Source organism: Tachypleus tridentatus, chromosome 10, assembly GCF_004210375.1.
Source record: "Tachypleus tridentatus isolate NWPU-2018 chromosome 10, ASM421037v1, whole genome shotgun sequence".
NCBI lineage: Eukaryota > Metazoa > Arthropoda > Merostomata > Xiphosura > Limulidae > Tachypleus > Tachypleus tridentatus.
Window position 1 is genome coordinate 67745238 of NC_134834.1, and position 23546 is coordinate 67768783.

General features: G+C 33.7%; 1 protein-coding gene across 3 annotated transcripts in view; it reads left to right on the top strand.

The window, feature by feature from the left end:
* LOC143229479 (tolloid-like protein 1) overlaps positions 1-17316 on the top strand; it is a 32092-nt gene extending 14776 nt beyond the window's left edge. For all 3 annotated transcript variants that reach the window (XM_076461850.1, XM_076461851.1, XM_076461852.1), the window contains exons 4-19: positions 1281-1432; positions 1877-1997; positions 2491-2669; positions 5721-5954; positions 6136-6360; positions 9377-9499; positions 9714-9859; positions 10003-10198; positions 10834-10956; positions 11501-11661; positions 12360-12546; positions 13203-13328; positions 13722-13849; positions 15073-15286; positions 15673-15923; positions 16166-17316. In XM_076461850.1, coding sequence (XP_076317965.1) covers positions 1281-1432; positions 1877-1997; positions 2491-2669; positions 5721-5954; positions 6136-6360; positions 9377-9499; positions 9714-9859; positions 10003-10198; positions 10834-10956; positions 11501-11661; positions 12360-12546; positions 13203-13328; positions 13722-13849; positions 15073-15286; positions 15673-15923; positions 16166-16318 — 2719 coding nt within the window. In that variant the 3' untranslated portion in view covers positions 16319-17316. The remainder of the gene's footprint in view (positions 1-1280; positions 1433-1876; positions 1998-2490; positions 2670-5720; positions 5955-6135; positions 6361-9376; positions 9500-9713; positions 9860-10002; positions 10199-10833; positions 10957-11500; positions 11662-12359; positions 12547-13202; positions 13329-13721; positions 13850-15072; positions 15287-15672; positions 15924-16165) is intronic.
* The last annotated feature ends 6230 nt before the right edge of the window (positions 17317-23546 follow it).

Consider the following 23546-nt stretch of genomic DNA (forward strand, 5'->3'; position numbering starts at 1 on the left):
AAACTCTTTAAAACAAGAAATGCCTCCGGTTTCTTGTATTTCAGCTTAATCTCATGCATGTACGCATATAACTTTAAACTAACTTAAACGAAAACTTCATGCCCGAGAGTCTTCACATCTGGAGCAATAAAGCCTCAAGTTTGGAGAATCTGAAAATAGGTAGGTCGAGTTCATGCGAAACTCGACTTTAGCTCTCAATATTGGGTATTTCTGCTTATTTATATCGTTTTTGTTCTACTTTTCTATAGTAGCAACATGTTGTTGTTTTTTTTTCAGTGAACATCAGGCCATGCTGGAAAGATTCTTAATTCCTTATTAGGTGGATAAAAACTGTTACAATCTTGGAGTGAAGTTTTCAATTTTACATTTATACTGACAATCTTCTACCTATTGACAATCTGTAAAAGTATAAACATATCTGTCGTCGTTTCCGTGGAAGAGCACAACTTCCTAACACCAAATAATCAACCTTGTTAAAGTTATCTATTAATTTAGGCCTATCCATCAGAAATTAACCCTCAATCCGAAATTTGTTTTGTTAAACATATAAATTACTTAATATTTAGCATTTTCGTTACACTATTTCATTCGCTTTTCAGTGTCCAATTTCATATCGTTGGTCATTAACATTAAATAATTCTCCATTTTAAAATGCGAAAAAGTAATTTGTATATTCCACTGAACGAACACTGAATCGACAGTACTCCACTACTTTAAGAAAGCTTTTCACCGTTTCCCGCATATCGCATTTTTAGTACAAGCACCTTATCACAAGTGAAGCTTTTTCAAAATTCAAAATTGCGCCACCTGGGGAAGTCTTTCTATAATTACACAACGTCCAAATAGTCGATATAAACTCCAATCGGAATAATTCATAACTCTTAGCCCTATAATAGCAAACGGTTCAAATTTAGAATCATGTCTCGTTTGTTTGCCACATTCAGCTGTTGGTAACATAATCTTTTACTCAAAATATGAACTAGGCCTGGCAGAGTTCTACATAAGGTTAGTAAACTAAAGTGCAAAACATCCATCAGAAATGGCAAATTTCGAAACATCATAAACTAGAGAATCAAATAAATCTTTTCAAGCGATGTATTTCTTTACTTACACTCAGCACGTCACAAATTTTGAGCCCACAATATTTTTTAAATGATCATATTTCGGAAAGCATTGTTTTGTGGTTTACTATATACTAATGTTTGAAATATTAGTTTAGTTTTAGTACTAGTTGCAAAACATCCTGAAATTTGAATGATGTGTTGATCCTTCCCCAACAGACGCCGAAAAAATCGGCGCCGCTTCTTTCGAACTCGACAGTGCCGAAGGAATCTCGGATCCCTTCGTCGATCCGAAAGAGCAGCAACTGCTCGTCCAGAGCGATTGTGGGATTATGCTGTAATTCCTTATGAAATAGAGTCCAATTTTAGTGGTAAGTCACGTTTGTCTACAATTCCCTAGCCCGAGTTTGTTTTTCAATTCATTGTCAAAATTATTTAAAAAGATGCTTATTTTAAAACAATACAATTCCCTGAATAGGGGGGGTACCATGCGGAAAAACTGGCTTACATGCAATATAGAAATGGGTGGTATTGTATAGAATGTATGTCGGAATGTTTTGTTGTATATTTAAGAATTTAACTTTTAAGGAATTATACAGCATAAATCGTTCTCATCTGCCGATCTATTCAAAAACTAGTGATTTTATAAATCCTATTATCCACTTGCATAAATAATGAATTGCATCTTTTTAGAAAGTGTTTAAAACTTCCTTTTTTGTAATTATTATAGTGCTTACACCTTGTGGTTAAGCTTTCACTGCCATTTCTACCTTTTTATACTTTTAATTCGTAGACTAATTAGACTTTCTTCGCAGGCGACCACAGAGCCTTGTTCAAACAAGCCATGCGCCATTGGGAGAACTACACTTGTATAAAATTTGTAGAAAAAACTTCCGAACATCCGAATTACATTGTCTTTACAGAGAGGCCATGTGGGTGAGTAACTAATTTTTTTACTAAAATGTGCCAGGCATAGGTTACTATAGCATATTGGAGAAGGCGGAAAATATATTAAAGCTATCGGAATAGTCATAAGAAATACGTAATTTTGTCTTACTACCATAAATTTATAAACCGAAAATGTTCGAGGATCATGGTAATATATAGTTAATGTGGCTTATCTTTTTTTATCAAAACTGTTTAAAATATGACTGTCAGTACCACTGACTCGCTTGAACAGACGAGTCTGAATGCATTGCCTGCTATCAAAACGACTAGTAAAATTAAACTGAAAATAACTTCCAATTTAGTTTCTGCGAAACTTCATATTTCTGTAACGTAAAGACTGACTCTTATTTTTTTTAAGAGCTATGTCTGTTATAACCTACCCATTTAACAACGTATAAAAAGTTAAAAGTACTCGTTATTTGAAGAGGGGGGGGGATGGGGAAGACTTGTCACTCTATATAGTTAACACTTTTATTGTTAGGTGTTGTTCCTTTGTTGGGAAGCGAGGCAATGGACCACAAGCTATATCTATTGGAAAAAACTGTGACAAGTTTGGAATAATAGTGCACGAGCTTGGCCATGTAGTGGGATTTTGGCACGAGCACACGAGACCCGACAGAGATCAGCATGTCGTAATTATTACAGAAAACATTATGAATGGTAAGAATTTTTAGAGAAAGTGTCTTAAGTTTCGTAAGTTCTAGCGACTATCTTTCAGTAATAGTAAGGCAAGCGTATTACAACTTAAGTTTAAAACATATTCCATTACTGATGGCAGATTTTCATTAATCTAAACCCGAAATTTGCTTTGTTAAGCACAATCTAATATCGATTGTAACGTTTTAAAATTTAAAGTTTGAAATCTACTGATGTTTGAAAATGAACTCTGGATTTACTTTAAAGTGTAAGCAGCTGGCAAGAAGGTAAGACAATTCGATGTTTCCTTCTGCGCTTACTCTGGGCAGTAGATGTACTACTAATCTGAGCATAATTCTAGGGACGAAGTTAAAGACATTGTTTTTAAATATAAAAACAAATACGTTTAGTTTATTTAACCACAAAAATGTCACATCTAGAATAAATGTATTCTAGCACCCCTCCTACAAACGGGCAATGTGCAGATTCTTAATGTTTATAGCGGTATAGCAGCATTTATAGCTATATTTTGGCCTTTTTTAAAATTCGATGATCATGCTAATGTGAAATATAATGTTACTTGCTTTGAAAACAAGCGAATAAAGATTGATTCATATCTGCTGCTTTGAAAATCGCTTTGTATTAAAATGTCAAGCAATATCCAATTGCATATATTGGATTAAGCCCGATATTGTGAAGTTAAGCTAAACTGAAGTTCAGTGTGAACTTTACAATGTGTACGTTAATAATAAAGATGCAATTATACCTGCAATGACGTCAAGGACTTGAACAAAATACCACAGGGTGAAATTTAGAATTAATTTACTGTAACCAAATGCTACTAATTTCTTTTTAGATTACTAATAGAATATTGTTTGACGAGTGTGGAATTTACCCCAACAACCCTCGTAAGAACTTTAACGCTTCAGTTTATTTTCGAACGAGAACAGTAGGCTTAACGCTGACACTTAACTGTAATATTCGGTACTAGTATACTTTAAGTATACCATGCCGGGAGTTAAACAAGTGTAAGAAAGTGTGACAAAAGCAGATGTTTAATTCTTGTCGGCGATAACCGTTTATTAAAATGATCTATTAGAAACTACAAATAGTTAAGGCCTGAGGAAACTAATTTTAGAGGCCTTACTATGCACAGGTATAGCTTTTGTTTATACATCCAAAAGTCAACAACATTTTAATTTTTAAATATTGTGGAAGACTTGACTATCGGTAAATTGCACATTTATCTATTTCATTTGTTTCCTTTCTAAATTTTTTCATTTAAACTAAATCACCAGATTAAGATGACGCATGTCCACCTTGTGGAAACTCACTTCAGTGAATTTATCTATTAATCCTACAGACGTTTTCAGTATAATTTTAGCGCTTCTGGATTTTTTCCGTATAATTCCTATTTTTAGTTCGATTAAATTAAGGTACAATCCCAACTGGCATGACTTTATAAAATAAACTTAAGGCCAATAACCAAACAACTGAATCTAAAACATACTCGGTCGTTGTGTTTTTAACTCCTAGTTATCCTATTTCATGGGGCAGATTAGCAGTTCTTGTTGTAGATTTGTATTGAAATGCACAGCAGCTAGCTTAACTTTTAACTTAACCTTCAATTTAGTTTAATTTGTTTTTAGATAATGTATATTTCTCAACGTTACTCCCTTAATTTAGTACATAAACACATTTTGCTAGCTAATTTTACTGACGTCCGGCATGACTAGATGACTAGGTGGGTTAAGGCGTTCGACTCGTAATCTGAGGGTCGCGGGTTCGAATCCCCGTAGCACTATACATGCTCGCCCTTTCAGTTGTGACGGTGCTACGTGACGGTTAATCACATTATTTGTTGGTAAGAGTTGACGGTGGGTGGTAATGACTAGCTGCCTTCCCTCTAGTCTTACTGCTAAATTAGGTACGGCTAGCGCAGATAGCCCTCTTGTAGCTTTGAGAGAAATTTAAGGAAACTCTATTGACAACGCAGTTAACTAAAATAGTCTAGTTCTCAACGCGAAACTAAACTAACCCTGCTGTAATGAAAGAATTTTCACTTAATGAAATTTAAACGATGCACTCGTTTTTTCAAATCAACTTAAATCTATCGCATATCGATAATGGGCTTGCTTGCACAGCCTTCGAATTGCCGCTATGAATAATTACCCAAACTAAAGTTTCTACTTTAGACTTGCATAGCCTAAAAAGGTTTATCATTAATGTTTAAAAAGTATCTTTAGGGCCAAATTTCTTGTGTGGTATGTTTTTTTCCTTTAACTGTTTTAGTATGTAAAATACATGGCTTAAAACTTTTTGATCTTTGCGAAAATCCTTGTAAATGACAACTGTTTAACTTGCATTATGTAATTCATATTATGCAATTTATTATAAAATGGCACTTGAACCAAAAGTTGTATCCTAGCTTGGTTGAATTACAGTGCACAACGAAATATTTGCTTTTTGAACACTGAGTGTTCCTTAGATATTTGGCTGTAGATCACGAAGATCACATCCAAAATTGCCCATCACGTACCGTTTCATCGAAATCTTCAGTTTCACCAGGACATTGCTACAATGGGAAAAACTATCAGGGCAACTGGAATCCGTCAATGCTTGCTGATTACTGTTGGACACTGCAACATGATGCACCGGACGTTGAATACAAACGAAAATCAGGAGCAAAACACTTTTAATTATGTTGAATTTAATAGCATATTAGAAACATAAACGCAATTAAATGCGTTATTGCCGGTAAACAGTCAATTGTCTATTTCCGAGTTCCTACGTGTTGAAGCAAAACTAAAACTATTTGTGCATACCCACCAGGTACCTGTCACAATCGACAAAAACTTTTCAAAATTGTTGTGCACTGTTATTGTATTGGACAAAAAGCCTTTGCCAGTGAAAGTAGCAGATGAGGTTAATATTACATTTTTCTTTCAGTTTCAATCATAACCTTAGAAATACACAAGTGTACTGTGAGAAACATAATTCATCTTTCTTACAAATTGTAAGATAAGTATTCGTAACATTTAAAATTTATCTTCATTTCACTGCTTAACTTTGCAGGTCAGCAGTATAATTTCGATAAACTTTCTGGCGAAGAGGTAAACTCCCTGGGATTGCCGTACGACTACAACAGTATCATGCACTACGCCAGAAACACCTTCTCTAAAAGCACTAACCTAGATACAATATTGCCGAAGGAAGACAGAATGAGTAACCAAAGACCAGAAATTGGTCAGAGACTTCGCTTAAGTAGAGGAGATATCGCTCAAACCAACATGTTGTACAAGTGTCCAAGTAAGTATAACAAGGGAATCGCTCTTAATGTTTATCGCATTTGAATATAATTGTGCTCGCGACCAATAGAATAGAATTTACTCTACTAAAACAAACTTTTCATGAATAACCATTTTTGTGTAACAACTAAGTATGAGCTGGATGACGTTATGTCGAATATATACTTTTATAATCTCTGCAGTTTGTGGAAAAACCTTGCAACATCCCAACGGTTCTATATCCTCGCCAAAATACATCGATTTTCCCCCACCACCAGAGGGCGAGCAATGCGAATGGAGGATTACAGCAACTCATGGGGAAAAAATTGTGCTGAAAATTTTTGACTTGGATATTTTTGAAAGCGAAGACTGTGAAACCGATTATTTAGAAGTAAGAGACGGGTATTGGTACAAATCTCCACTTTTAGGTAAAGTTCCTTAACATGTCTATGGTAATATTTTCGTCTCCTTTACTCTACGCTATCTTTTGTTCATTTTTAAAGCCTTTACATTTTTTCTTTCACGTGACGTTTTAGATGGCCGCATTTATTAAATCTACAGCAAACTACCTATGATCCGTATTAATTACAAATATTTATGTTGCAAAGCAGTGTTTTAAGTTTATGGCTATAATTACTTTGACATTTAGATTTACTGCGGTATCGTTCCAGTAAGTATGCTATTCGTAGTTAAGATCAGTATTTTCCTCTAAAATACGCACTAAAATCAATTTCCGAATTTTGAAACTAGAACGTTTAGACCTTAGGTCATCTTCAGGTTAATAATTTGTAAACTTTCTTAATCTGAAGATGACCTGAAAAGACCAAAATGTTGTGCTATACACAAGTTTAACACTCATACCAGCTGTCTTTAAAATAAATTTTTACTTTAAGCTAATTTCTCGTCAGTCATCATGAACTATTTTGGAACCATTTTCTAAGCCCGAACATCATAACTTCTAAACCTGTGTTGCTAGGAGACAAATCTTCCATTCAATGAGTTGTAACTTAGAATTTACCTTTTTACACTTAAATATTTACTGATCAAATCTATCTTTTAAACATGTGAAGCGAGACTCTTGTATTTTGATCACGAATACCTCTCTTCCATGAAGTAATACTAACATCGTGTAAAGATGTATCACGAGTTAGTCTAACCTCTGTTCCTATATCCACCCCTATCAATATCTTGTTCTTGGTTTTGGAAAAACCTGAATGCTTCTTTAACACTATCAACTTCCATTTCTTGTTTATTAAACGTACGCCCTAGATGTAAACGTTATCAGTAATGTACACGACCCGGTAACACGTCCTTGGCAGTTGATACGAGATTTTTTCTTATGTACGAGTCGATAAGATGCTATAAACAGTCCTCCATTTAAAGGAAAGGCTTTACATGAGATGTATTTACCCGGTACTGATGTAAACAAGGGGAGTCTAGGAATAACTTGATTTGACGCCCACTTCCGATCAAAGCCAGCTGGAACAGTGGATTTATTTCTTAAACATGTACTCGAAAGCCAACAGAATTAAATGTCTATCACTTGAGGATAAGTTAAGTTAATTGTTAAGGTCGCGAAAACCTTGATCACAAGTTATCTTTTAACACTTGTATACAAGTTTTCACGTATTTAATGTTAAGTCGCAGCTTAAATTGATAAATATTAAACTCCTTTCTACCCCTTCCCCAATAACTGTCAGGGTTTCTAATAAAGTTAAATTATTTCAAAAGTGACCTGTAGAATAAGTTTTTAATTTGTTGCAAATTAACTTCAGAATGACGAGTTCAAATGCATATTTTTATTTGGATACCCTATCGAATGTAATTATCCAACAAGTCTTGGGAAAACTTGAACCTGGACTAACCTGCCACTTCATTCCAAACTGAATTTCGTAGTCTGTTTAGTTTCTTGACTGTTAATTCACATTACTTGCTTTTACAGCAAATGAGCTTAATGTTTCGGTAGTTTTCTTGGTGCAGTATAACTTGTGCATAACTCGTTACTTTATTGTTGGTACATAATACAATATTCCTTTAAATGCAAGTTTCTTACCTTTCCAAGTATTGCGGTTAGGTATTCATGGTGTATTCACCGAAACCTCCTAGCTGTAAACCACCAAACTAGACGCGAGTACCATGCAGCTGCAAAGAAAAGCATGTTTTGTGCCTTTTTTATAAGCGTACTCGTGAAAAACAATAGAAATTTTCATATTACTAATTTTTCGCGTTGAAGTTCTTAAAGATGTAGTCACTGAATTACGTAACATTTTTAACAATGGTAATTATCTGTTCTTAACTATTTCGCGAACTATTCAATCAATAGTTCGTCTTCTCCATCTTCAATACTTCCTTTCTATAGCATAGAACTGTAACCACAGTAACATCGTAACTGAAGGGAGGGGGGGGAAGAATAAATGAAGCCGAAAGTTTCCCTGTGGCAAGGAGATGGTTTAATCAGATCGTTACCAAACAGCTCTGGCCTCGTGCGTGAGCGTCAAGAAATTAGGATCGACCGATTGATCACTGCTTTTGTTGAAGGCAATACAATAGTCTACGTCTCATCAACACTTGTGATCAATGACTATAGGTCTACGACCTGCTTGTAACTGTTTCCCGGGTGATGCCATGTGATTGGATGCAGCTGACACGAAAACTGACCAAACAATGTTACTGGCTATGTCACCTCTGGTTGCTTAGTTACTTAACTGAAGCTTGCAAAGTCCAAAGCACGTTTTCTCAGAGTATAGGTTGAAATTAACTTTTCTATTCCCGTTATGATGAGTATTCACTTGTTTGTCTCGCATTAGACTACCAGCTTCAACGCGAGGGAGATTAGTTATTTCATTATCATTGTAAGATGGTAGTAAATTTTTACTATAGAGTAAAATGCAACTGTGGACAAGGCATTTAAAACGTGAATTTTTGGAAACCATTCATGGCTCTTTTCCACGTTAAGACAAGTGTGCAATAGTTTTAAATTGACCTGACAGTAAATAAAAATCATCTAAATGAGATGCATAGTGTACATTTTTTTCCTACTCCAACTTCTGTTGGAACAAACTCAAAAGAAATCCCAAGTGAGATTATAAAAACTCGTTCAATTATTGCTACTACGATTTCGTTAACTGAGGTACACGTTACACAATATTGAATGAGACATTTCTCTTGCGAAAATACTTTTTTAGACCTCGAGTATAACAGCCCGTCAGTGAAGAAAAGAGCTTCTAGCGTAAAACACTAGGTTTTCATTTAGTGTACATTGAGGGACCGTTTTCAATCTTCATTTGTACGTTTATAATTCAAGTTTATAATTGAAGTTTTTCCACGTTTTATGTAGTTATAAACGCCGACTGAAGTTGCATGCAGGTGTCTGTACATTTTAGTTCGAATAAATTTAGCTTTTGGAAAGAACATTGATTTTTTTCTCGCCATATAAATTTTTAGGTAGATTCTGTGGCAGTGGACAGGCACCAGATAAAATTATGACAACGGGTTATCGTATGTTGGTTACTTTCAAAACGTCAACCAATCATAAAGAGCATAAAGGCTTCACGGCACAGTACGAAGGTAAGTTGAACACTATCTAGTAATAAACTACTACGCTTCGTTAATAGTAAATGTAACTGAAGTGCTATAGAGAACTACTAGCAACTTGTGCAACGTATTGCATCTCTTAAAATACGGACTTATCTTTACAGATACTGTTACTAGCTATATAAATACTTGTAATTTTGTATACTTACAAGAGCAACGTTTAGTCACTTAATGTACATATATTCAGCAATATGTGGTGGTGACGTCATTATGGAAGAGGGAGTTTTGCAAAGTCCAAATTACCCAGAAGATTACAGACCTAATAAGGAATGTATATGGAAAATTAGTGTACCAGAAACCTACCAGGTGGCACTTCAGTTCCAGTCGTTTGAGGTAGAATACATCGTATCATTTTTATTAATTGCACATTTTTATTTCATTGGAGAGTATTTAAACGTAGTGTAATCTGGTGAAATTGATAAATGCATCAGGTAATTATCCTAATGCTTCAATTAAGGTAAAATTTATTTGAGTAGATTGAAAACCATGACAACTGTGTTTATGATTACGTGGAAATCAGAGATGGTCATGACGTTATTAGTCCTCTGCTGGGGAAATTCTGTGGATACAAAATCCCTGAGGATGTTCGTTCAACAAAGAACAAAATGTTAGTCAAGTTTTTTTCTGATGGATCTGTGGAAAAAGCTGGATTCTCTGCTAACTTCATCAAAGGTTAGTTATTAGAACCTCTTAAACTACAAGAATACAAGTGGAATTTACTTGCACTTAATCATTACTTGTACATTCCTAAGTTATCTGGAGAACTAGTGAAATGCCTTGTTTCCATTTATAAAACCTTCCCCTGTTTTGGGAGCTGCTGGTTAGGGCCGCTGGTTCGAATCCCCGTTATTAGGAGCATGGTTGTTTTTTCAGCTGCGAGTATTGACAATTCCCCTACTTATTCCTTTAAAGAGACTAAGGATTGGCGATGCAGTGTTGACTTATCTGCCTTTTCTCATCTCTCACTTCTGCATGAGACAGCTAGTGCATATACCCTTGTGTAGTTTTGAGCAAAATTTCAACCCAATCCTGCAATCTTCTTTGATCTGACAGTATTTCATTCCTTCTAAAAATTAAATTCTAGAATAAAGACGTAGTAATGTCCGAAAGTTTAGTTCTGACATTTTTGTATTTCTTTGAAAATTGATTACTTTTATTCCAGTTTGTAACAAGTTTATTCTTAATGCAGTATAAACTACTTTAAACTTAGATCACGACTTTTCGTCGAATGAAAATTATTATAGTAACTCTAATTCGCAAACTCTCTCCGTGTTTATGATCGTTCAATACACTTCTTTCTTAAACAGAATATGATGAATGTGCCGGTAAGGATCATGGGTGCGAACACACCTGTGTGAACACCTTAGGAGGCTTCAGGTGCGAATGTAAGATTGGTTACGAACTTCATTCCGATGGAAAGAAATGTGAAGGTACCATTTACTTGAATCATTATCTAAGCGCTTTATAAAAAGCATCTTCGACACTCGTGAATGCTTTCGACCCGACCCACTTATTTAACTGAATAATAGGGAAGTTTTTACTACAAATCACCTATTTTCTTAACAATGGTTGTCTCATTAATCATTTGGAGTACGTAACTTAAGATTTTAATAAATGAAATTTTGACAAATTAAAGCTAAAATTAACTATTTCACTCCTAAAGTCTATTTTTTAACTTTATTCCTAATTAAATTTCAACGTATAGATGCAATACTTTACTAGTTGGTTAAGTTTCGAAAATCTTTGACTAACGTTAAAATGAGGTTTATGCTTTAAGTGGCATTTATAAAATTATTTTAGCACCAATGTAAGATTTTGTATAAAATGTATAGAACTTTAGTCTCGTGAAAAATTGAAATTAACACTGGCAACTCTTCAAGAAACTCTTTCGTGGTACGAAATTTTAAGCTTTTGTGACGGTGAAAAATGTTATTTCCTCTTGTAAGTGATTTCGTAATCAACTTTAAATTGCAGATGCTTGCGGAGGTATTATCGACGCAATGAATGGTACTATTATTAGTCCATCCTTCCCTGATCTCTACCCCCAAAATAAGAAGTGTGTTTGGGAAATTGTTGCTCTTCCACAATTCCGAATCACTTTGAATTTCACGCATTTCGACCTGGAGGGGAACAACGTGAGTCCCTTTGTAATCAAATATTTAACTTTTTGTTTCAAGTTGAAGTTTTTAGCACTTTTGTACTTTACCTTTATACTCAATGTCTTAATGTTCTAAATTACTAATATGGTAGTTTCTAATTGTAAGTGCTAAATATATTAAATCTATAAAAAAATTACTTATTGGAGTAGCCTTTCCTTGGATGAAAGCTGTGATAGGTTATTTAAGGACAGTTGTTCTTGTAGGTAACTGCAAAAGAAATTAAACATTTTCCCATTAACTTATATTCATGCCAAATGTGAAAACCCATCAACAAAATGTACATTCTATACGCCTTGCATTAGACTCCATGAACCTCCTTTTTTAAAGATCAATCCGCACTTTACGAGTACTTGCATGAACATAAAACAGATAGTAACTTTGAGAAATGATTTGATCTTTAATACTGAGATTAAATTACAATATGATTATAACAATTCCTTTTAATATACACTCGCATTAGCCGGTACAAGTTCACAATTACTACTCTACAACTAAACTAAATACGTAATCCTACAATACGAATACCGACTGTATTGTAAGAATTAATACTGCAACATTAAACCACCTACACTGAACTTCTCATACTAGCTATATTACAACGCTACTCAATCTAACAAATACTGCTCTAAAACACCTGCTCTCAATGTGGCTGCTCATCGTTTTTCTTATTCCAGCAAGACTGCGAATATGACAGCGTGGATATTCAGAGCAAGATGGGCGACAATGAAGTTAGAAAACACGGAATCTTCTGTGGTTCTCGTTTACCGCCTATCATCACTTCGGAAGGGAATAACCTTCGAATCGAATTTAACTCTGATAATTCGGTCCAAAAAAGTGGATTTGCTGCCGTCTTTTTTACAGGTTTGCATACTTTTTGATCATGACATTTAAATTTCACTTCTAGAAACTAATCTATAAGTACTTTTATTCTAATGTTTTTAATTTTATTATACATTAAGTTATTACTATAAATCTAGTTTTTGGTTCTTTAAACTTATATCAAAACTTTGACTTTAGAATCTTTGACAATCGCCTTTATATCGTCTCATTATACGGTAATGTTATTTCTGAATCAAAAGATCTAGATTAAGAAATACTGTATTTATAACGCAGTTCATTACGTGTACCTTGACGTAAAAGCTTACTCGTGTTTTTTCTTTTTTAAATCGGTTACTAATTCATAACTAGTTTTAATCAAATTGACCAGTTATCTGGCACTTATAATACCATTTGTTTTTTCAAGTGTTTTCTATGGCTACGTTGCTATTTCCCAAAGCATTTTGTATCTAAATGTTCATTGTTGGTTCGTTTGAAGAAAAGAGTTTGGGTTTATATACCACTTTCATAAGTATAAAAGCTGACGCGGGTGTTTAACACGCATCTTGTTCCTAAATAGAATATTTAGGCACAGATTTTCTCGCTTATATTCGGTAATCTTCTAAATTTGTTCGTTTATTTAGACTTACTACTAGTAGTCTAGAAGTATTAAATATTAGTTTCCATTTCATAATTTCTAGATAAAGATGAATGTGCCACAAATAACGGAGGTTGTCAACATATCTGTAAGAACACAATAGGAAGCTACATGTGTGCTTGCCATAATGGCTTCATTCTTCACGAAAACAAACATGACTGTAAAGAAGGTATGGATCAACTTTAATTTATTCTATTTAAGAAATTTTTTGTAAATCTAATTTATCTTATACAATACTCGCTAAAATTCAGTGTCTCAATTTACTGTAAAACTCTCTAATCTTAATAGACATCTGACCCATTCAGAAACATCTTTTAGGTGTCGTTCTTGGATCACTGTTTAAACTTAATTTTGCCTTACAATTGAAACTAGTAAATTTTTTCCGATACTGGAAATCAAGTTTTTAGTACTTAAAACTGGTACATACTTGAATGAATATTTCCTGTACACTTTTATTAACCCACTTCAATGAATTAAATTAACTTAGTCTTTTTGGTTACTTAAGTTGCGTTACAATCCTTGTACAAACATTTGCGAAAACTGAATTTATTTATTTCCTTAGGAAGTTGCACCCATCATATCACTGATCCCGTTGGTGAGATCAGTAGCCCCAACTACCCAGACTATTACCCCAGCAGAAAAGAATGTGCCTGGCTCTTTACCACAACCCCAGGACACAGAATTAAACTGGTAAATTTTAGTAAAATGTTAAGTTGTAAACCACTTCATACTGACCATAAAAACACATTCGATGTTGCAATTATTTGTACTTCACTTTAAGCCACTAAATTTCTAGGTACAAATGATTTCTTTATAAAAGCTTCTAAAATAAAGCTTTAACATCTACTTGACCCAACTTCCCGCATTAAGATTAAAATACATTAATTTTTAACTCACTCTGTTAACCAATGGATCATTTAATGTGACTTTTGAAAATTAACTCATTTTCATTTTGTTCATGAGATTATCAAAATTGATATTTTTAAAGGTTTTCAGAGTGTTTTCCATCATACGCTCCTGTTTAACAGAATTAATTACTATTTTAAATCTCTTCTCAAAAATGTAAATGTACTCTTAAGTATTCAATTTCACCACGATATTTGCTTTCAATAAGTATATTTACACTCGACTATCCTTAACTTCAGTACTCGCCTATCAAATTATAGAAATAGGGCTGTTAATATTTAATGCTAGGATCGATTAAATAGAATAAATCTTACTGAAAAGTTTACTTAGTTTTGTTGCTGAATGGTTAAGGCGTTCTACTCCTAATATGAGGGTCGCAGGTTCGAATCCCCGTTGCACCAAACATGCTCGCCCTTTCAGCCGTGGGGAAATTATGTGACGTTCAATTCCACTATTCGTTGGAAAGAGTAGCCCAAGAGTTGACGTTGCGTGGTGACAAACTGCCTTCTCTCTAGTCTTGCACCTAAATTAGGGGCGGGCACCATAGATGGCTCTTTAATAGCTTTGCGCGAAATTCAAACCAAATTTTGGTGAAAAGATGGCAGCGCCATCTATTAACTCGCTAATCCACCATACTTCATTAAAAACCTTTTAATACTAAAATTTTAACTCTTATTTTCATCACAAATGTTAAACGAACGAGATTAGTAACGACTTTCGCAAAATGTTTCCTAATCTAGTGCTTGATAAATCAAACGTTTGTTGTCTACGCGAACTGTAAAATTCTGTTCTATCTTCCATTTTCAAAAACTGAAGGATAAAACGTATTCTATATTGGAAATACAATAGTGGAAAATGTAATACTTCCACAAACTTGATTTCCGGCGTATGCGAAGTGAAAATTATGGTTAATCTTTATCGTATCTTTTTATAATTACTCTGATCAGTTTCGTACAAGTTTCATTGCCCAAGTATAGGCTTAGAAAATTTTAATTCTAACCACTCAGCTATTCGACGATTTCGAACTGGAACCTCACCAAGAGTGTACTTATGACCATATTGCTCTTTATGATGGGGAAAATACAGATTCATCGACCTTGGGCCGTTTCTGTGGTAGTAAAGTGCCTCATCCGATTTTGGCATCCTCCAACAGAATGTACATGATTTTTACATCCGACGCTTCTGTACAGAGGAAAGGCTTTAAAGCTACACACTCTACAGGTAAGAACTTTAAATCAACACAAAACGAAAGCAACATTCCTATCATGTCTATAAAAATGCTTCTCATCTTCGTCTTCTAATTCAAACATATTTATTCTCTTGGAACGCTTATTTCTGTAGCTCTTAAATTGAATATGTAAGACAACAAGGTAGTTCTATGTATTTAGTTCTGCAGACCTTAAGTTCGCAATTAAACAAAACTTGTAATGAATAACTTACTACAATAAACATTGCATTGTACTTAAACAGTAACAGCTTGGAAAGTCTCCATATTTACTTTCACATAACACTTGTATATCTCAAAATAAGGATCTACATCCTGAGGTAAGTGTTAAAATGTAAAGTTTCTTTTTTTCAATAGAATCTTAGTCAAATTCTCTTTTTAGTCTGTGGTGGCCGTCTAACGGCGCTGCCGTCGGTCGAACACTTGTATTCTCATTCGAAATATGGTGATCAGAACTATGACAACAAAGAAGATTGTGACTGGATCATACAGGCTGAGGAAGGCACGAGTGTCAGGCTTAGATTTTTGACTTTCGAGGTCGAACATGAACAAGACTGTGGTTACGATTTTGTAGAAGTGTACGACGGTTACGACGACTCTGCTCCTCACCTGGGTCGTTTCTGTGGAAATAAAGTTAGTTAACTTTATATACGAATATTCTAAATGACTTACAAACTGAAATATATTAACTTGTTTATTGAAAAATCATAAGTTTACATCAGTGTAAGAATAGAAATCAGTATCTTTCGTATATAACCTTTAGTAGTAACGACAGTATTTCTTTGTCTAAACGAAAAATTAACGTAGTACGTACTATGGAATCGAATTTGTTCATCTTTATAGTATATAACAATTTACCGTTTTTATTCCGTTAGGTTCCACCAGAGTTCACATCTACTGGTGATGGCTTGTTATTGAGATTCAGGTCGGATGATACCATTAACGCTAAGGGATTTTCGGCCGCTTATCTGGCTGTTATTGATGTTGGAGAGTCTCCAATTGACAAGAATCAAGTGTTAGGAAACTGATCTATCCTAGTAGCTTGTACGTTATAAGTGCTACACAGCTTAGTCGTATTTATATTCCTTAAAGTCCCAGTACATAGTCTTCATTTTTCTTCGGATCCACGGAGAAGTGTCTTACTTCCAAGCTTGTAGGTCGCGAACCAAAAATCAAGTTGTGGGAGAAGAGGCCAGTGCCAAAGTAGTGGAAAGTGGTCGTCAGTTATCACGGAACTTGTACAAGTATTGAAGTATTACACTTACAGTAGTTTGTTTTATAATTTAGTAATTTTATTTATCGCAACATTTGTGTAAGACTATATGGTTTTGTTAAGTACTTTGTTTTTTATCTCTTTCAAAATGTTTAGTAAAATTGTACAGTTGATTTATTTTATCAAGTTTAAGTTCTAAAGAATACGTGAAGTCTACTCGCATACATTTTAGATTATTTAAAATGTTTTAAAATAATGTGGAAAGATTTTATCGTCCAATCTTTGTATACTGTCGAAGGTCAACTACAAAAAGCGCCTGAAATGCGGAAATCGTAAAGAATCGCGGTAGACTTGTCCATTGTTTTTCCTTTAGTTTAATGTTATTTTTGGCTTTAAATATTGACATTCCAGTTATAATAGTTGATGTTTTAATTTTAATATTATGGTATTACAGTGTTAGTTTTAATGTTCTGGTTTTTACTTCATACTGGTAGTAAGAGTAATCTCTTGCAGTATGATTAGTGTAAAATGTTCCTTAGCACGAAATCTGTAAAAGAATTGTATTGTACACCTCCTTTTTTAGAAAGGAAGGATAAGTAGCATATCGCGACTATTTTAGTCGTATTGAATGAGTGTTGGTGTTGATATGGAACTGTGTGTTGAAGTTTAGCGATTGTTGGATGTTTACTTTAACCTTCAGTACAGCACTGGACTAGCTTTCTGGTGCGAGGTAGCCTATGTAGGCTGTCGTCCTCTGTGCAATCGATGTAATACTCTTTGTGCAAGGGAGAATTAAATATTGCTTTTCATAAACCTTTTGTGCTTTGTTTCTTCCTAAATCAAATTAGTAACTAAACTCGCTATTTACGATAAGTGTGTTTAACATTAATTATGGGCTTAAAATGTAATTCCTCAACTTTTCCTAACTCTTGAAGAAACCACATGTGTAATAGTTTCGATTTTAAAAAGTGAACTTCCCTATATGGTCATTCTATGTCAAATCATCCCGATTTTGGAAAATTTACCAGATGACCCCTTCAGAATCCCTTAAAAATTCGCATGTGTTCATCTACCCATATAATGAAAAACTGCCAAAGATTAGATCAATATCTCTAATAGTTTCTGATTTACAGCCCTGTAAAAAATTGTTTGTTTGGCGAATTCATTTTCGGTCAACTTTGGCTGCTTAAAGCTGCAAAAGTAATGGTGGTAGAAGGCTGAAATTTGCTACTCTGACTGAATTAATCTTACAGAATTCAAAAGTGGTCTCAAACTAAGTTTATCTCTTAGGATTTCCATAGTGAGGCGGTAAAATCGCCTGAAAACCCAAAATCATAAACATTGGTTTATGTAATACGCCATAACTCTAAGACTTAATGATACAAAGGTGATTTTTTTGTTCTAATTTCGTATAATATATCAGTTGATAAATCAGCAATTGTTGTAATTAAGTTTTAGATCTCCTGTAAATATATAAGCTGCATGCAACTTTCATGATTTAGCTAAAAGTAGCCCTACTTATTCAGCCTTTTCAAATTTTTACCATATATTCTTACATCTCTGAATATAATTTATAAAAATTCAGGCTGGTGTCAACTGAGTTATTTTTTATTTAATATCCTGACCATACGCTTATTCTAAATTCAGTTCAGGTATGTTACTGTGTGCAAATATATCCATACAATTTTGAAACATACCTATTAGAATTTTATGAATCCCACTGAAATATTCTAACCAGCCTTTCACAATGTTAAATAATGTAGTTGTAAGAAACAAAATGAATTAATTTCTGTACAAGTTTATTGGCATAACTAGTTAGATGGCATGGCAATGCAAATATATTGTGTATGGATTACAGCTATACAGATATGGCTGAGTTTAAGATTCATAATATAATAAATACAAATGTAAATCAGATACAAAAAGCAGTGCTACAACAGGGGTAACTGAGAAAGATTAGTCACACCAAACTGCAATAATCGTGACAATGAAATGTTTCAAAAACTGCTTTGGTGATAAATTAGCCTTAACAATATCAAATAAACATTGCTTTGTTTAGACGGCTTGAATAAATTTCAAAAATTCGTTTTTTATATTGAGATCACTGACTTGGAACATAGTGGTTAGCACTACTGCCTTTCACGGTAGGTGCACTTATCAGACAAAGAATGTTTGAAAGGAATCCAGCTTTCATCTCTACGTGACCTTGCAGGCCATGAGAAGTTTGTTTCTTGATTTCTTCATAAATGGCACCAACACATCGGAATGTTCATCTGATCTATCTTTTATGTTTCCCACATACCATTCATGATTGTACGAGTATATGCATACCACATTTCATTGGCTGATAATTGTCATCATTAGACCCAATTTGAGCTGCTGCAGCATCACTTTCACTGCTACTACCAAGTTACAACTGTGTACACATCATCAATTTATTGGTAGTGTGGGGAATAAAGCTATGATGTAACCTAATACCTGCCACAGTTTTGCATTTTTCATAGCACTCAAGTAGATCAAACTTTACACAATTCTGATTGACAAGGACTGATTCCCGATTGACAAGAAAATTGGATGTGGTCCTTTGCCAAATGGTACATATCAGAAACTAAAAATTTGATAAATTTATTTCGCACAACTATGAATGTTTTGAATGAAGATCCTGTTCAGAGATGTAAGAATATATGGTAAAAGCTGATTAAAATATTTCAATGGGATTCATAACTTTATTTTAAAATTGTATGGATATATTTGCACACAGTAACACACCTGAATTGAAGTTTTTTTTTCAGGTAAACAACGTATGGTCAGAGGATATTTTAAAAATTAACTCAAAGAAGGTTGAACACCATCCTGATTTTTATTTTTGTAGATCATATTCAGAATTGTAAAAATCTGAAAAGGCTGAATAACTGGTGATATGATCAAACTGTGGCCTAAAGTAGGGCTATTTTTAGCTAAATCATAAGTTGCATGCAACTAAGTTTTTTACAGGAGTTCTAATAGACTTTTACAACAATTACTGACTTAACTGTGTTATAGGAATTTTGAAAACAAAATTCAGCTTTGTATCATATTAAGTCTTAGAGCTATGGTTTATTAAATAAACCAATGTTTTTTTACGATTTTGGGTTTTCAGGTGATGTTTCAGCCTCACTATGAAAATCCTAAGAGAAATTAACTTGGTTTGAGACCGTTTTAAAATTATGAGATCAATCCAGTCAGTGTAGCAAATTTCAGCCTTCTACCACCATTACTCTTGCAGCCAAAGTTGCCTGAAAATGAATTCCCCAAAAATAAAAACTAAATTTTACAGGGCTGTAAATCAAACTTAGTTATTGATCTAATCTTTGACAATATTTCATTATATGGGTATATTAACACGAATTTTTTTCAAGGCATTCTGAGGGGGGTCACTTGGAAAATTTCACAAAATCTGGATGATTTGACTTGGAATGACTCTATATGACTAACATGCTGCAACTAAATATTTCATTAATTAAAATACTAAAGTAACTAACTTTAACTTTAAAATTGATTTGAAGTAAACTTCATCATTCTAAACTGATTCGTATGAACTATTTTGTAAGATGCACGTAAATCTAAAGATATAAATCGTTTTTGTGAAATTCATTGGAGATGTCATGTTAATGCTTAGAATAATACGTCCAGACACGTTTGAGGTTACCTTTGTTGCTCGATGAATTCTAAAAACCTCTAACACTTGATCGGTGAATGTATTGGTCTAAACGCTGTAATAGGCTTGTTTCGAAATTCAACGTACGTGAACCTTATTTTTCGTTATCTAACATGTTAAATTTAATGTAAAATTTATCTTAACGTACGTGTTACATAAAATTCATAATACTACGGCTACAGGAAACTCGAACACGTCTACAGTAATGTTTTTTGCCGACTTTAAAATTTGGCTTCATTTGAATGGAAGTCGTTTTCCTCCATTGTTTACGTGCCAATAAAATTATTGTACCAAAGAATGTTGTGAAATACAAGCATGGCTTGGACCCGACACTTTTCTTCACCTCAACTTTTTCTCTCTTGATGCTCCACTATATGTTCTTCAGTATTAGAATACGAACATGACTGGTAACTAATCTTTTTTTTTTAAATATCGCTATATTCTAGTTCCAATTACCTATTGTAAAAACTAAACTATCGCAATCACGTTCGTACGAACATTGATTTGTTCGAAACATTGAAAGCCTTCTAAATTAGAACTTATCTTGTAAATCTACTATTTCACTAAAGTGCTAACAAGTAATGTTATCAGTTACATATGTTTTATTATGGATTTATGGTGTCTCGAGTAAACGTACACGGATTTGACATCAAGAACGGCTTCTGGAATTTTACCTTGCGATATTCACTACAACTATAAAAGTTGTGATTACAAAGTAAATATTTCATTCATTTCGAATGCTTCCGGTCTTTGCTACTGGTTCTGAAAAGGTAAATATATAAGAATTACTTGTTTTTTTTATACGTTTCTTAATCTAATTTCAGCCACTGTAAGCTTGACGTACCAAATATTAATCTAAATTTTACTTAATTTCAATTATACAAATTACTTGCGTGGTTATCGTAGGTTTAAACACGTTTGTTTCTGTGCGAACTAAATACCAAACCTAAGACTTACTACTGTCGGATAGTGGAAATGGTATCTAATCTTGAATATTTTAATTTTTAATGTTTGGAGTAAGCTACTATTCCTTAACCAGCTGCTGCAGGTGAAGTTATTTTAAGTTTTTGAAATCAAATAAGCTATTGAATTAGACAAGAAGGCGATACTTCAGGAAATCGGTGTCTAGTAAAAAAGCTGACACTAAGTAGCTCATGTTACGTTTTTAGTCTATCAAAAACTGAAGCAACTAATTGAATTTAAACTTCTCTATCGGACGTTTTTAAAATAGCTGAGCTGTAAAAGCAAGTCTCTCAATATAGAGAACATTTTAAGAATACAAACTTAATCCTCCTATAATTAACAGAACAATTTTGTGTAATTAACTTTTATAAGTTTTAAAACTAGAAATGATACATATCTTCTATTAACTAATGTTTGTTTCGTACTGTTGGTTAAAGCTATTTCTATTAGTACTAGTTTTTTGTCTAGGGCGATTCCTAATTTAAACGGAAACTAACACTTTTTAGTGTTTCGATACTTCAAACTACTCGTTCAATGCCTTTTCTTGCGATTTTTCTCCACAATGATTAACTTTTCAAATTTTTACACTACTTACAAATGAATGTTTTTTCCGTATCACTATTTATCTCGAGTACAAATGAAATTGTAAAATACTTCGCGTAGTTTACTTGCTTTACTCATTTAAATTCATAACTTCAGTAAAGGATAATGTTGAATTCAAACAGAGATGACAACTGGATTTCCCCTCAATACTTAAGTGTTTTATGTTAAGCCATCGTGATTTAATCTAATTACACAGGTATTAAATGAAATTGTAGTACCGGGTAAATCGCTACTAATGCGTAGCAGTTGTTAACTATAGGGTACCAACGTCATGTAATATTCATTATCGAGTACTTCGGAATTACGGTCAGATAACTTGAATATAAAACTTATGTCAAAGCTGATTTAATGGTTAGCACGTAAAGGCGAGTTCGCAAAACAATGGTGTCTTTAAGTCCCATCTGCACACCACACTATTTCTCCTAGTCAGCGAAGATCGAAACTTAAGAGTTCATATTCCACATGTAGAAGGCCCTCGACCTTTAGAGGAATACATTCCCACTAACTTCAAATTACTCTCGTCCACAACCATGAAGTGTTTCGTAAAATTTCGCAATTCTGCATAAGGGCTATCTGTGCTAGTCGTACTTAATTTTAGAGTGAACTGTTCATATTTACCACTGAATAGGGGAACTGATCATCACAAAGTAAAGGTCTGTTTGGAAGAGCTAGCGTATGTTCGGTTATGTAGTTCTATTCGGTGACCAGATTACGAATCCAGTACCTGAATTATCGGGTCACCGCATACCCCAATACAAAAAATAAAGTGATTAAAACATGATGTAGGAATGCCAATGTCTCAAAGTACATAAACGAAGGTAATCCTTATATAAATAGCCAGATGTGTTCAAGAAAACCTATCTACAACTAAATGCTAAATTACTATGATTTGGAAGACTTCGGGTTTTATATGAAACTTACACTGAGTAATACTTGACATTAAATTAGTGGTTACTTATTTAAGACTTTTTGCATGGTTATTTATGGCTATAATGCTTCTGCACACCTAAAGTTAAAATGAAACATTTTGGTGTGTAAATCATTGTAACAATTTAAAGTATGGCTAAGCATCATCATAATCGCCAGAACATTTAGCTGTCACGTTATTTGCTCGTGCTATAATTTAGCGATATTTTTAGCACAGCTAAAGGTTTTAATAGCTATTGAAAACATACGGTAGGTGTTTTATAGAAGTCTTAGACTATTATAAGAGAGAGATGAGAATAGAATGAGCAATACATGACATGTAGTGGACGTGTTTCCCTCGGCCCATCCCTATACCCTAAGCGTAATCGTGCTCTTTGATAATCACGGTTTCTAAAAAATACATTAAGCCAGAATTTCTTTATTAAATTGAATAACTTTCATGTCAACAACTTCTCAAATATTAATTGGAGAAAATGCGTGAACCATACCCAACTTAGACAATTGTATGTGCTAAACATTTTGAAGACAATGTATTTTTGCCAAACATACTATTTCGTAGAGGTCATTATAGAAAATTACATTATAGAAAATTAATTTGCATCTATAGGCTGCAAGACCAAAATTGCAAATGCAATGACCAATATCCTTAATTATTCAATTTCCAGAATTTTTTTTGTTAAATAGCCCAATAACCAGATTAATTTTTTACTGACTATAAGGAAAATGTACTATCTAAAGCAATATACTGTCATCTAATAAAATAATATATTGTTTGGTAATTAAAGGAAGTTAATATCTGCTGCGCCGTGTAGTTGTAAAAGGAAATTTATTTTCTATACAGATTGAGAACATG